Source organism: Dufourea novaeangliae, unplaced genomic scaffold (assembly GCF_001272555.1).
Source record: "Dufourea novaeangliae isolate 0120121106 unplaced genomic scaffold, ASM127255v1 scaffold99, whole genome shotgun sequence".
Classification (NCBI taxonomy): domain Eukaryota; kingdom Metazoa; phylum Arthropoda; class Insecta; order Hymenoptera; family Halictidae; genus Dufourea; species Dufourea novaeangliae.
In genome coordinates, this window is record NW_015373982.1 from 823,386 (window position 1) to 838,676 (window position 15,291).

Consider the following 15,291-nt stretch of genomic DNA (forward strand, 5'->3'; position numbering starts at 1 on the left):
ATCGACATCGAATAGAAGCAGTGAAAGGATATTCGAAGAATGCCAATCCGAGGCTCGATTTTATGCCTTTCACGCTTGTCTGTCTCGTCGTCGTGTTACTCATCGTCTCTTTCGGAGATTCGAAATATCTTTGTGTCCAAGTGAACGCTTCATTTCCCTAATGGCTGTCGTTCGATACTTTATTTCAAGATTATTCATCTCGTTTTCGGTCATCTTTTAGATTTCGCGTGAAACAAAGAGGAGTAATGACATAAAAGGAGATGTTAGGATACAACACGATGCGATGGGATAGAATACGACACGATAAGATAGAAAACGATCGAAGTAGTTAACGATATATCGAATCGTTAATAGCAAGCGATAAGTGGAAAGCTGTTAGATACTGGACACGGCCGATAAAGTAGCAAACAGAGGAACTCGTCGCAACGAATGTTACGAACGGATAGTGGTAGTGAAAGGTTACTCGACAAAAGTTCCTACGCGTCCACACGATCCTATCTCTCACCTTCTTTTCCCAGGCTGTGTGTAACAAAATATACATGTCAACGCATAGAAACACGCAGCAGAACGCATGTACGCACCACATACATACACGCAAACATAAATGCATATACGTATGAAAAGCTCGCGAATAATACAGTCACATGATTTGTCCGAGCAGTGTTTCCCCTACCCAGGCGACGCGACGGGCGAACACCAAGCACCGGTGGTTGCCGAGTGTAGGTAAACTCGCGTGAATCCCCGTTATGTCTCCGAGTGAGTCGAGTCTGCGAATCCGTGGAGAAGGGCACGGTATACACCTTATAGTCTCTCTCTCCGGTCCCCTCCTTCTTTTCCGTCCATTACGATATTTCATTGCTCCGCCGTATGGAACGGCTGCCTCGAACTCCTTCCAGTTTCCGAATGTCCAGGCGCGTTCACTTAGTCGTTTCTCGTCTCTTCGAATAACGAATACCGCGCGCGCGCGCGCGTTCTCCACAGTACACCCACCGGTCGAGTAATCGCAAAATCGAAAATATCAATCATCGAACGAGAATCGAACGAGAAATGGAGATGTTATAATATCGTTTCTGGGGTCGTGCACGATAAATAGAATCTGTAATAATTCGGTGTTGTCGTCGGTCTGGGAAGGGGAATACGTGTAAAAGAGAAAAGAGCGCGTGAGAAGAGAGAGTGTCAGCCGGAAAGAAGAGACAACACGCGAGTGCGTAAGTAAGCGTATAATACGCATCCAGTCGCGGCGGCGTCTATTTCGTGGTAGAGGCACACAGGGGAACGAGACGATGGAGAGAAATTTTTAGCGGTCCCCTCTCAGCCGCTACCGGAAAACTACGTGAATTCGATCGACGTAGAAGAGTGATCGCGGATGGTAATGCGGATCACCGGTGACGGATAACAGAGAGACGGTGTCGATTCAATGCGATCGTCGCACGGAGCAATCAAATATGATAAAACCGTAAGTTAAATCGAGGCAATATATTCGAAAGTGTCATGTCGCGAGAAGCGTGCGAAAAAAAGTCGATTCTGGACGGTACAATTATTATTCGTAGATACCACTGTTTCTCGGTTCGACGAGAAGGAAATATTACGATCGATCGAACGTGCGTTCGTCTCGATGGAACAGATCTAACCAGTTCTCCGTGTAATTCATCGGGAATGGACCGTGAAAGTGACAATCGATTCCGCGCTTCCTTCTCGCTTTCCCCCTCCCCCTCGTTTCGACCAGTCTGTATCGATTCGTCGGAAAACGAAAAATCCTTCGGAAAATTCAATTCGCAGAAAATCGTCTTCGCGTACATACGCGGCGTTGAGAAATCCCGTTCGGTCTATGAGAAAAAGAAGGGAACGCGGTCGTTTAAGCATTTGCGTGAAACAGGTTTTAACAGAGCGCGCGAGCGCGCTCGCGTATCCGTCCGTACATCGGACGAAACAACCGTTATACACGATAGAGATATATGTATATGTACCCGTGCGTCGAAACGTCGCGTCATCTTACCTCGCCCTCGCCATGCCACGTAGTATTTCCCTACGATTCCTAGCGCGAGTAAGTACACTCGGTACTTCCAAGTGGCTAGGGTCTAATAAAGTTGGATCGGGTGGAAAGACGGGATAAACAGATACCCTGTGTAATGCCAACCCTAGTCTAGAGTAGGCTAGACACACCAAGTCCGGCTGATGGCCTTACATCTCATTATACCTCATTATTACACCATTGTATTTGTGTTCCGTAACATTTTGAATGAAATATTGTAAAAATGGGTCCTCACCCGTATAAATTAAATTAAATTAAATATACAAGTATACAGAACTCTAAAGAGGAGAAACGAAAAGTAGATCTGCCATTAATCACTAATCTATCGATGCAAGTTAGATGACGAAGACGATCGAATCGAACCTACGTTTATGCGTCTCTTTGTGTCGTCGTTTTTTCAGAGCATACGTGTTATCATCGGTCCTATTGCTTCTAAACTTACCAGCGTCGAAGCAAACCGAATGGGTGCCGTGCGTCGAGCTGAAGCGGGACTTGCAGATCCCATGCGAGTGTTCTGTGACCGTTGGGGAACACGTTGGCGGTCGGTCGATAGACGTGAATTGCGACGGGGCGATTTTCACGCGGGACACAGTGGAGATCCTCCGTGGACAACCGATCGTCTCGATCAGTCAGCGGAACAGCGGGTACCGCGAGTTGCCGCAAGATTTGCTCGGATCGGGGCTACGATTAAGGAAGCTCGATCTATCCGGCAATTCGATCCGTAAGCTGATGAATCGTTTGCTCGAAGAACAACCACGTCTGGAGGAGCTCAGGCTCGCCGATAATCTGCTGGGCGACAGTCTGAATCCCATATTCTCGAGCAACGAGTTTCACGGCATGAAAGAATTGAAATTGCTCGATCTCAGCGGAAACGGCCTGAGGAGCATCGAGGAGGGGATATTCAAGGGATGCGAGAGCCTCGAGCAACTGTACTTGGACGAGAACGATCTGACGACGGTGCCGACCGCGTCGTTGAAAGGACCGACGTCCATCAGGTTGCTGTCCTTGGCTGGCAACGATATCGGTATATACCGTGGCTGAAAAATTTTTATTTTTTTTTTTGTTACCCTATGATAGATTCTTATGAGCTGAATATGAATCTGCAAATCGTTCTTTTCAAGGACGTCCAGTTTTTTGGAAGAATGCTGCTTAAAAAATAATTGCAAGTTTTTAATATTGGATGTGTGCAGGTGCTTTTACAATGATGGTTATTAGGTTGCTATTGACACGGAATAATTCTCTGGATTCTCCAGAACGAAATCATGTAAATTGTTATATTATAGACATTTGAATATGGTGAAATAACCATCAAAAGTGACACCGAAGTCGACGCAATTTTTACTGATGTATTCTTCAATTTATTTCGAAAACTAACGGTCTAGGAGGAAATATAACCGTAGCTTGCGACAGAGCAGACCTTCCTGCTAAGCAAAGTGTCAAGGAAAGTTACGGAATCTGTTTTGTTTTCGATGGAGAAGCGAAATACAGGAAATCATCGATCATTGTCCGAAGGCACGTCGCCACTGAATCCCCACCATTAGGGGGTTGTTTTATTGAGAAAATGAACTAAATAAGTGTCACTGCAAAAGCACAATACACCCCCAAAGTTGAAAATTTGTAAAGTTCGTTAAAATTGTTTTTCTCAAAAACCGGACGCGCTAGGAAAGAATCGTTTGCAGATTCATTTTCAGCTCGCGAAGATCTATCGGAACCGCCTATTGATGGCTCTGAGTTTTTTTACGCATTAAACAGTGTTATCTACCGACTTCAAACACGAATACAAGAATGCAACGATTAACGCGATTCATAACGATTGTTCTCAGGATCGCTACCGCGTGCTGCCTTTTCGTCGATCGGCGAGTCGTTGCTACGTTTAGATCTGAGCGAAAATGAATTGTCGCACATGGAGGATGGTGCATTGCTCGGCCTCGAACGGTTACTACTGCTCAATCTTTCCCGCAACGATCTAGGTCGTTTCAACAGCGACGCATTCGAAGGTACGGAATTACGGAAACTCCGCAGGGGCGGTCGCTCCGGAATATGCGGGTGATGAGTTTCGGGCTAATTGGTGGTCAATCTTGCTTTCCTTGCAGGTGCATACAATTTGCTACAATTGGACCTATCGGCAAATTTTCTCCAAGAATTTCCCACCGACGCGATTAGGCTGTTGACCGATCTCAGATTTCTTAACATTTCGAACAACTTAATCATGGTGAGTACAGGGTTCGATTAAGATTTCTGGGGGCTTTCATTTTAACAATGCTTTGTTGTATTTTAATCATTTTCGTCCAATTTATTTCTACATTTAGTGCGAATTCTAATTATTTCAAAAGGGAAACAGTAAACGAATTTTCATTCAATTATTTTTTTACGAATACGAGGGATGGCCGGGTGTAGATTTGATTCGTTGCACGCGTGTTTTCAGAACATAAATGGAGCGCATCTGACCGGGCTGAGAGAGTTGCAGGTGTTGGATCTTAGTCGGAATAGCATCGGTCGACTCGGTGTGAATGCGTTCGCCGGTCTGGCCAGCCTGACCAGGCTCGATTTGAGCCTGAACGCTTTACGCACGGTACGAAAAATTATTATTATTAATATTATTAAATTCTTTAACAGGCAATAAGCCCGTGGGTATACATATACAGGACGGGAAACGAAATTACAAAATTATAAAATGAAGACCAAAGAAAACGAGAGTAGTTAGTTAGAGAAAGTACTGATACAATATTACGTCTGAAGGTGTAGAAAGAACTAAAAAAGTCAAACTGATTGCGGTGTACAGGTTAACGGTGGTGATTAACGCATTTATGCAATTATGCTCGCCATATAGAATTCCGTGAAATTCATGTTCAATAAGCAACGAATAAAAAATGAAACTAGCAACTCCGACTCAAGGAACCCGATCAGTGTTGGAAGGCTCCTTGGCACTGAGTGTTCAGACGTCATCCCCACAACTGGACGCTTGACTGGTTCCACGAAGGGAGGGGAGCCTCCAGTGGTGGAGATGAGATCTAAACACTCAACATCGAGGAGCTTTCGAACACTCATCGATGATTTTCTGTATGTGAATCATTCAATTTTTTTGTTCAGATCGAAGAATCGTCGTTCGAAGGCTTGACCAAGCTGAAATGGTTGTCACTGCGGGACAACAACATTTTGCTGGTGCCGGCCACCGCTCTGGTCAGGCTACCGTCGTTGACCCATCTCCACCTGGAATACAATCGCATAGCCGCGTTGTCCACCGAGCTGATAAAAGCAACGGCGTTCGGTCTCGCGACGCTCGTATTGACCCGAAATCTGGTGCGAGAGATACCGGCCGGATCGTTCCGCGAGTTCAAGAATCTCTACGGTATAGATCTATCGGGAAATCTGCTCTTGACGATCACACCGAATACGTTCGAGGGATTGGAAGACACGTTGGCGAAACTGGACGTTTCACGGAACAAACTGACATCTATCGGCGAGCTCCCGTTGCGAAGTCTGATCCACTTGGATCTGGCCGGTAACCAATTGACACGAGTCCCGCCGGAAACGTTCAAGCATCTGGAAAGATTGGAATATCTGAATCTAAGCTTGAATCCTCTTTACGGAGGCTTTCCACCGGTCTTTCCATCCTCTATTCGGCGTCTGGACGTGTCGCGAACCGATCTGAAGATCCTACCGACGATTCTACTGTCTAACCTCGAATCCCTCGAGAGAATTGCACTCGTCGGAAATCATTTGGAGGTAATTGAGACGGGTACGTTTCGACGACATCAAAACCTGTCGAGGATCGATCTTTCCGAGAATCGAATCGATACCATCGAGAACGAGGCTTTCGCGGGTCTGACTAGTCTGTACGATTTGAATCTGGGCGGGAACAGGCTCACACGGTTCACCGGAGAGTATTTCGACACAGGTACCGGGATGGCGATCTTGGACCTCTCGGACAATCGTATAGAACGTCTGTCGGCCACAGCGTTCGCAATACATCCGCGATTGAAACGGCTCGATCTTTCGGGCAATCGGTTGCTACACTTCCCCGGCGAGTACGCGAGACCCTTGCAGTTTTTGGAACATCTGGACCTGTCCAGAAACACGTTGAAACGTGTTGGCGAGTTCGCCTTCTCTCAGATCCCGCGGCTACGGGTTCTGAATCTCGCGGGGAACGGGATCGAGTCGGTCGACGATCTGGCCTTTCATAATTCCACGCAACTGCAGATGCTGGACTTGTCCGACAACGTGATCGAAACGCTCAGCGAGCGAACGATGGAGGGTCTGCTGCGCGTGCGTCATCTGGCGCTTCAAGACAACCGACTGGCCACCCTGCCGGAAACGATCTTCGATCCGAGTCGAGTTCGGGCGGTGGAGAGCATTGATCTCTCGGGCAATCGTTTCAACGAGATTCCAGCTGGCACGCTGCAACGACAATCCGCGTTCCTGTCGCGATTGAACGTCGCGCGGAATCATATGATTGAGGCGTTCAGTCGGGACATTCCGAGCAACCTGAAGGACCTCGATCTCTCGGGCAATCCGTTAAGCGAGACGGCGATCAACGGGATTCTGGGCGAGGCAAAGATTCTTCGTAGCTTGAATCTCGCGAACACAGGTGCAAAAACGCTGGTCAGGCTCGAGACGCCGTTCCTGAAACGATTGAATCTCTCCGGGAACGGCATCCCCGCGGTCGAGATCGCCGCCCTCGAGCGCACCACGATGCTAGAGAGCCTGGACTTGTCCAGGAACAACCTGACGGATTTCACGGAGGCAATCGTGGCGTTTCGCGCATTACCGACCCTTCGATGGCTCGACGTATCTGGAAACGACGCGAGGACCGTCAACGAGACCAGTTTCGACGGACTGACCGCCCTTCGGACGCTACGTGTCTCCGATTTGGCGAACTGCACGAGAATCGAGAGGGGCGCGTTCAAACCATTGTCGAAGCTTCGCGTTCTGTCCGCGCACAACTACCCGAAACTCGGTTACTTCGACGTTCAGGGTATCCTGAAGGGAATGCGTAACCTGGAGACGTTGGACATCGAGATCAAGGACTCGTCGGTGGGCAACGAACAGCTCTCGATACGCGAGCATCCACGTTTACGAGAACTGACACTAAGGGGCGAGAGACTGAGGAACATTCTGTCTAGCTCGTTGGTCGGCGTCCGCGAGCCCAAGCTGACCGTGGGGATAAAGAACACCTCCGTCGATACGATACCGGCCGCGCTGTTTTTCCCAGTCCCGCGTTCCACCGAGTTGGAGATCGACCTGTCGGGCAGTAAGTTCACCACGATCTCGTCCCACTTGCTAGCCGCCCTCGACGAAAGGACAGGTACCGCACGGCTTCGCGGCCTCGAGAGCAATCCCATCGATTGCAGCTGCGAGGCGAGACACCTGTGGAAATGGTTGAGAACCGCCGCATGGGACGAACGGTCCACGAAACACGTACGATGTATTTCTCCGCCTCGTCTGGCCGGCTCGGTACTGATCGCCCTCGACGAAAAACGTCTGTCGTGCAACACGTCCGATATCGACGACACGAATCATAGGACCACGTTACTAGGCACGGACGCCACCGCCGCCTCGTCCACTCACGCCCCGAGGACGCCGACGGTGACCGAACCGGAGATCATATGGACGATCGCGCCGACGACACGAAACGATCGTAACAAACACTACGACCGCGATCGAATCCTCGAGTCAGGGACGATCGGAAACAGTTCTGGAACAGACGACACTCTCATAATCGGTATCGTGGGCGGTGTGGTCGCGCTCATAGCGATCATCGTGATCGTCGTTTGTATCTGTCGGCTCAGATGGTCAAATAGGATGGAGGAGGCGAGAATGGCCGCGGGTAGTATTCAAGACGCCTCGATGATCAGACCGGGCAGCGCCTATTCCGGCAAGATTAACCACGACCTCTATATAAGCTCATACAACGGATCCACGTTGGACCGCGGGAACGCCGCAGCCCCGCCCCTGCCGCCCTCGATCTCGTCGCCCCCCTTACAAATGATGCCGTTCGTACAACCAATGCACCTGATGCACACCCTTCTGACTCCGAACGCGCAGCAACAACCGCCCCAGTCGTATCCGCCGTCCCAACAGTTTTACGGATACTGCGACGGTTCCTCGATGCCTCTTTACGTCACCTGCTCCGCGGATACTAAATGCGACAGATAACTGTTACCACCAGTGCTACTCGCCTGTGTTTCGCCTTAATGCGCGCACACATAGACACGTTACTCATTACAGAGAGAGTTCGCACAACTCGACTCGTCTGGAGATTATTCTATCGTTTCATATGCACACGTTAAGGTGCGTCTCCACTTGTTGCGTAACCTTGTATCGTATCGTTGTTTTCTATCAACGTGAACGTATGGTATGGTGATACAATACAAGGTTGTGCAAGAAATGGTTACACACCTTTACATTCTCTGGTGTTGTCTCGGATTATCAATCACGTGTGACGAGCACTGGTCCTCGAAAATGGACATCTTGATGCTCGTACAAGAAATCGAATTTTTTATCTTTTTTAATAGTGTCGCGATTAGTCAAGATTTTATACGACGTCGATAAAACCAGTGAACCACGGATTCGTAAAATTTCATTATCGACGGAAACAACGTGTAATCACGACAGATTTACAACTGCTGTGCACAAGACCTGGTGCTTGATCGTTTATACATAGATACATATGTTGTAACGCGTATACGTTCGTACGACACACGTATGTATATATACATACTTTCTATTGTAAATCAACGACTTGTAAAGTATACGATTTTACGTATAAACTTCTATTTACCCTTCCTCTTAAAAGAAATAAACACTCATATCTAAATACTCAATAGCGGCGTGTAATACATTTCGAAAAATACAAGTAAAATACGTCTGTACCTCCAATTAGAAATGAATCGATACAAGTAAATACGAGTACATTACTCGATACTTTTGTTTCGATACCGAATACCTTCGGTATCGATACTGCCGTTGCGATACCACGTAGGTATCGAACAAAAGTACTCGTGTCTCCACCGGGGGCTCCGCGACCCCACGCTCTCACCCCGCGTGATCAATGGCGCCTCCACCGGGGCCTCCGTGACCCCATGCTCTCGTCGCGCAGGCTCTAAGGCGCTACCACCGGGGGCTCCGCGACCCCACGCTCTCACCCCACGTGATCAATGGCGCCTCCACCGGGACCTCCGTGCAGGGTCTATAGCGCCACCACCGGGGGCTCCGTGACCCCACGTGATCAATGGCGCCTCCACCGGGGCCTCCGTGACCCCACGCTCTCACCGCGCAGGCTCTATGGCGCCACCACCGGGGGCTCCGCGACCCCACGCTCTCACCGCGCAGGATCTATGGCGCCTCCACCGGGGGCTCCGCGACCCCACGCTCTCACCGCGCAGGTCTATGGCGCCTCCACCGGGGGCTCCGCGACCCCACGCTCTCGCCGAGCAGGCTCTATGGCGCCACCACCGGGGGCTCCGCGACCCCACGCTCTCACCCCACGTGATCAATGGCGCCTCCACCGGGGCCTTCGTGACCCCACGCTAGACGCCGCTACAAAATGAGGGCGAGATTCACAACAGTATATATGTACGTAAACGTATGTACAGAAAGTATGAATAGATAACCTTATTTTGCGATCGTGATATGTCATACGTTCGAATGTACGATGTAGTTATACGGCAAGACGCAACCACGTACACGTATTTGGAAATCGTAAAACAATTCGATTTTAATGAAATCTCGGCTACATCGTCCGATGCAAGGAATATGTAATGTTTCGTTTGGGTGGACACTCGAGACAAGCCTTTCTAATTCTCCAAACATTTTTCCGGAGTGTTTGTTCGACGAGTATTGCGTGGAAACCGCTGGTCTGTGGAAGATGCTGATGTCGATTGATTTAACGACGGCCAGCCTATAAACACTGTGTCAATTGTCATCGTCTATATTTGTAGTTCTATGAGCGATATATCGCTTATTCAAAATATAATGGAAAGCCACAAGATTCGGAAGAAATAACAAGAGAACAGGCACTTAAAGGAAATCCTTGTTTCCACGTGCAGTCAAAGGTCTTAATGTAATAAATTCAATACATTTATAACCTTACCGATGGTGAGACAGAGGAGTGGTCACATAGTCCAAGTGTGACTGGCAAAACTGCTAAGTCTACAAAGATGACTTGAGACAAAGGTAATCTTGGATTGTTAATACTGGCAGATTTGAGAAATTGTTTTAGCATGCGTGTTTTACAGAATACATGAGGCATACATAAAGTATAACATGATACGTCCTTTTCTGGAAGAAGGTGCCTGGTGTTACTGGGTCATATCCATTGGAGCTCTGTTATCATTTCTTGGATTCATTGTTGCATGTATTTGTAGCTGTCGGCGCAATGAGACAAAGTGATTATGACATTATATCCGCTCATTTGAACAAACCGTGCTATAGGTGTAGCCTATACATGCTGATAGGAGTTTCACGTAATCGTACCTTTCTTTCAACAGAAATGAATTTCTTGGACTGGCCGGTATGGTAACGTTGAACAGTACCGAGAACGAGGATTTTGCTGGGGCCCCGATAACAGACGCTCCTCGCACAGCTGTGCAAGATGTTACGGACGTTGCTAAAAGGTATTGTATCGGATAGTTGATCATTGTAAGGCTATGCATTCGTGAGAAAAAAAGCATTCTCTGGACACTGAAATACATTTACCGCTTTTACCTAGATCGACCGGCGCTAATAGAAGTCTTCCGGATATTCCAAAGGACAAGGAGAAGAGACACGAAGAAGCAGGGGAGTCGGTATCGCAAGACAGTTATGAAACCACAGAAACGAATGCCGACCAGTCGGAACTCTACGCGACAGTGCAGGGCGCAGGTAACCTCGCAGCAGATTCGTGATGGATTCACGGATTTGCTCGCTGTTGCCCTTCCCATTGAGATCAGTTCTCATTGTCCGTTTACACAATCGGTTTTCTAGCCTCTGTCGAAATATTGTCTAAAAGAACAAATCAATCCCCGTCCAAGTGTATCGTGACCCCGGCTGTAAAACGGCTACAAAGCTGTCGTTTTAACGGATAGTGAGAATTTAGTTGTACTCGCAACTCTGTTAACTAGCGTTACTTTGGATACAGGAGTCGAAGAAGAGGTAACCGAACAGCAGACACAGGAAATTATCCAACAGAATCCATCGACTCGGGAGAACTCCGTTCATCAATACCCGAGATTATTCGCGTCCGTTGCAGCCGACAATGGTATAGATAAAAAGTTGCTACCGATTCCGTGTATTTCACGCATTTAAACGTTTCTCCCCGTTTGTTTCAGTCGAGCATCCCTATGCTCAACTTCAGAACGTGCAAAAGGCCGAGGCTAGTCAGACCAACAGGTAAACGATTAAACGTCCCAAAAACACTTTTCAAATATTGCTTCGTAATTGAAAGCGTACACGTGCGTTGCAGAGCAAACGTTCAGTCACCGATCGACACCGAGAAAGCGTCTACGTCGACGAGTCAGGCTGTTGGGAATCCGGTCGCTCCGCCACGAACACGCCGTTCGTCATCTCATAATTCACTACTCACAGATGAGGTTGCTCCGCGTACGACCGATATTCAAGCGGCTAACGCGATCTCGGGTGGCGTGCAAGCGAACGAAGAGTTACCGTACATGACGCCACCGGCACCTTTGATGTTGTTACCGTCGTCGCAGCCACCGCAGTCGGCACGATCGAGCCAGCCTCAACCGATTAGCCCGCAGCAACACTTTAGTGGAGACTCCCAAGATTCGAGTAAGTGTCGATCGAAGAAAGCGATTGATTTCAGTCAAACTGATTTCCCGTTTCGTCTTACCGCAGAAGGATACACCAGTATAAGCGTGAGGGAACCTCTGGCCAACATAATCGCGCAAACAAAGACGATCACCCGTCAGACCCAGTCCGGACGACCGTTGACTGATCCCCATTACGCGACCGTGTCGGATGATTCTGGTATACACACGTATACACAAATTTAAATAACATACTTGGATGCTTGTAATAAGTACAGGGCCAACGGTAGCGGCTATGTGCAGCGTATATCTCGATTGACAGAGTTCGTGTTCTTTTTCCGACAGACGAAATGTACGCGGCGATCGACGAACAAGAGAAAGTGTATACCAGCGGCAGCGAAACGTACGCTCAAATACAGCCGACGGCGACAGAAGTACAGCGAACCGTGCAAATCGAACCGACAACGTTTCCGCGGGATCCGACACGTTCCGATGAGACACAGCCCGCCCCGCAACCACCGAGCGTCGACAGTTTGCGTCACGTGGCGCACGCACACTCCAGACAAGGTAAACACACTGTTTTGTCGAAATCGAACTTTGTGTCCTGTTCTGTTTCACAAACGCGACACTACGTCGAACAGTACTCTATACACCATTTCTAGCCCCCTGAACCTTTTCACGCGATCCCGTCTCGTTCGTAGCGTCGTCTTCGAGCGCAAACAGCTCCATCGTGAATCCTGGCTCACCGAAACCGGAGAAACGTCAGGCCAATTCGCCGTTGCCACCGCCTCCGGAGGGATTAACGGACGTGTACGCGTTGATCGAGAAGAGAACGAGCAAGGCCGCGGAGGACCGTTCGAAATCGACGTTATCGAACGGCAAGTCGTTGGAGGACATGTACGCTAAGGTGATGAAGAAAAAGAAGGACCAAACGGAGGACCAACAAACCGACCCGCAATCGACCCTGCATCACGAAGTTGCCGCAGTCACGCTCGCTCGAAAACCGAGTTTCGTCGAACCGAACCGAACTTCCTGGTCCAGTCACGAGTCCACGGAAGTACAGAGGAAAGAGCTCGATTTCGGAAGCTGTTCCCTGTCGAACAGTTCCGCCAGTAATAACGTTCGCGTGGTCATCGAAACGCCCAAGTTATCGACAGTTGGCGGTGAGAACATCGCGGAACCGTCTATGGAGCCGAAGTTCACCCTCGATTACGGTTACGAGGCGGTGGTTGCTGGAGATCCGTCGAAAAAGAACCCAACGACCCGCGATCCTAATTACGAACCGGTTCGATCGCAATCACGTCCCCTCGTGGACAACACAACCACCTTACCGCCTGCCGGCTATTCTCTGTCAGTAAGGCAGCGACAGCACACCACTGACTTGCCGACCGCGTACACCGTGGCGCCGTCGTTCAAGCACAGGCAGACGAGCAACGCGAGCAGCGAGGATCCAGGATACGAGAAAGTTAGGTTAAGAAGAAGAGTCGAGGCGGATCACGATACCGATTCGGAGCCAAATTACGAAAGTATGCCGCATGATTCCGGGGAACCGAATTACGCGTCAGTTTGTCGTCCAGGCGACAGCGACACCGATCCGAATTACGAATCCGTCAGTCACGGGGATCCGAATTACGAGAGCGTCAAATATATGAGCCTCGCTGCCCGGGCGGACGAACCACCGTACGAACAAGTTCATAGCTTTAAATCCGTTCCGGATCCGGACGGATACGAACAGGTGAAAAAACGCTTGTACAGCGGCGCCGATTACGAGAGGATTCACCTGCAGCATCGTTCCGCGGAACCGATCGGTAACGGGGACACGGACGACGAACAGTACGTCCAAGTTTAAACATCACCAACCACACCTTCCTTCCGATTCGTTAAAATCTTTTTTAGTTGTTCTTATAACGGTTTCTGAGATACAACGTATACACATACGTGAGGTAAGCGGACCCCGTTCGGTTCGCACTTTGAACAAGGTGAATCAAGATCGCGTTTCGTTGCTGCTTTTTTTTTTTTTTTTTTTTACATCGTTTTCACCGCTTCGCTCCTCATCGGCACGCAACGATCGCGGTTCAAGACTGATAAAAGATATCTGCGATAACTTCACCACATATTTTTATACGCGAAAACTTCGTACACGCATTCTGAGCGTTTCTTCTTTTTGTTTTTTCTTTCGAAACTTGACACCTTCCGATTTATTATTGGTTACATTTTTTCTACGCTTCAATAGCGTGCGCGCGGTCGCGTATTACTCGTCGCATACAATCAAGGAGAATAGTCGGTAATCGGTTAAATACAACGCGCGCAGACTTCATAAGAAATACGCATAAACGAAACTTTATTTATTCAAAGTAATGTAATCATTTGTCTTCTTTTTCGTTTACTCTCTGTTTCTCTTGTCATTCGTTTCTCTCCCTTCCCCCTCCCCCTGTTCGATCGACGAGTAACTTTTTGTAAAACGCGAATTCGCATGTTTCGCATGTATATACATACGTATACGTCTGACTTGTTAATTTCTGTATAGTTAATTAAAAATCCGATTAATTTTGTTAAAAATTGGTAAAAAAGAAATTGGCGTTCATTCGATGCAATGGCAATGACGTTAAATGATAATACACGTATACAGTACGCATGTACGGGCCTCGAGTAGCAACGTACATTCGTTCAACATAGTCGAATCAAGAGGAAGCGAAGAAACAATTTCTTTACAACGAAACGTGCTTATTAACCGCCACAATTTGTATTCTTTTTATATCCCATTGTAAAATAAAACCTTTTTGTATACAGTAAAGAATATCGTGCAGAAACAACGCCGATTTTTCGAGGATTACTTTTTGAGCAAAAGTCTCGAGATTCGTGTTGTTTATCGCGATCCCTCCCCTCCTTTGCCTGGGAATTATGAATTAAATTTCCTATTTGAATTTCCCGCGTTATCGCGAAACGACAGGGGGCTAGGGGAAAATGTGACGTAAGATTAAGGGCCTCCTACTACTTGATAAATTTAATTCAAGTACTGAAATAAATGTTAATTTAGCATAAATCTCAGAAACAACAAAGTGGTAGAAGGCCCTTTCCCTAGCGGAAGTTGAGTTTGCTCGTGAGGGTATGTATACAATTCTCCATAAAACCAATGCATGCAACGATTTTAGCTCGGTAACACTTCATTATAGATAGAAACATACTCGATGCGTTCGGGCATCGAAGAACCCAGAAAAGATACAAAAGGAGGGGAAGGACGAATTGGTACGCACATTTTAATGGGTAAACTTTCATGCTTCACACCGTCAGAACAACGAAATTTAATTATTTTCAATAAACGACGGGGCAACGTTGTACGTGATTGGGTCGTAACTGCGTAAACGAAGTGACCATTCTAATGAAACACAAAAGAAAGGAACGTTTGCTTCTCGGAACAACGTAGATTGTGAACTTAGGTACTTCGCAACGGCAATAACAATAACAACGACATTCTCGAAGGTCGTCGTAAAAATATATTTCGCGTTCTTTTCA

The 15,291-nt window shown here is 48.0% G+C and overlaps 2 protein-coding genes across 2 annotated transcripts; both read left to right on the forward strand.

The window, feature by feature from the left end:
- Window positions 1-2,255: 2,255 nt before the first annotated feature.
- Window positions 2,256-8,188, forward strand: LOC107187135 (chaoptin). Its single transcript, XM_015575144.1, has 6 exons — window positions 2,256-2,269; window positions 2,434-3,056; window positions 3,856-4,029; window positions 4,126-4,244; window positions 4,458-4,604; window positions 5,123-8,188. Exons 1-6 carry the CDS (start codon window positions 2,256-2,258, stop codon window positions 8,186-8,188), a joined length of 4,143 nt encoding a protein of 1,380 aa, XP_015430630.1.
- Window positions 8,189-10,127: 1,939 nt separating this feature from the next.
- LOC107187234 (protein P200) lies at window positions 10,128-13,636 on the forward strand. The gene is made up of 10 exons (XM_015575270.1): window positions 10,128-10,207; window positions 10,270-10,419; window positions 10,522-10,647; window positions 10,743-10,894; window positions 11,151-11,270; window positions 11,341-11,401; window positions 11,475-11,800; window positions 11,867-11,998; window positions 12,124-12,345; window positions 12,480-13,636. The coding sequence occupies exons 2-10, from the start codon at window positions 10,298-10,300 to the stop codon at window positions 13,625-13,627; spliced, it is 2,409 nt and encodes an 802-aa protein (XP_015430756.1). The 5' UTR covers window positions 10,128-10,207; window positions 10,270-10,297; the 3' UTR covers window positions 13,628-13,636.
- The last annotated feature ends 1,655 nt before the right edge of the window (window positions 13,637-15,291 follow it).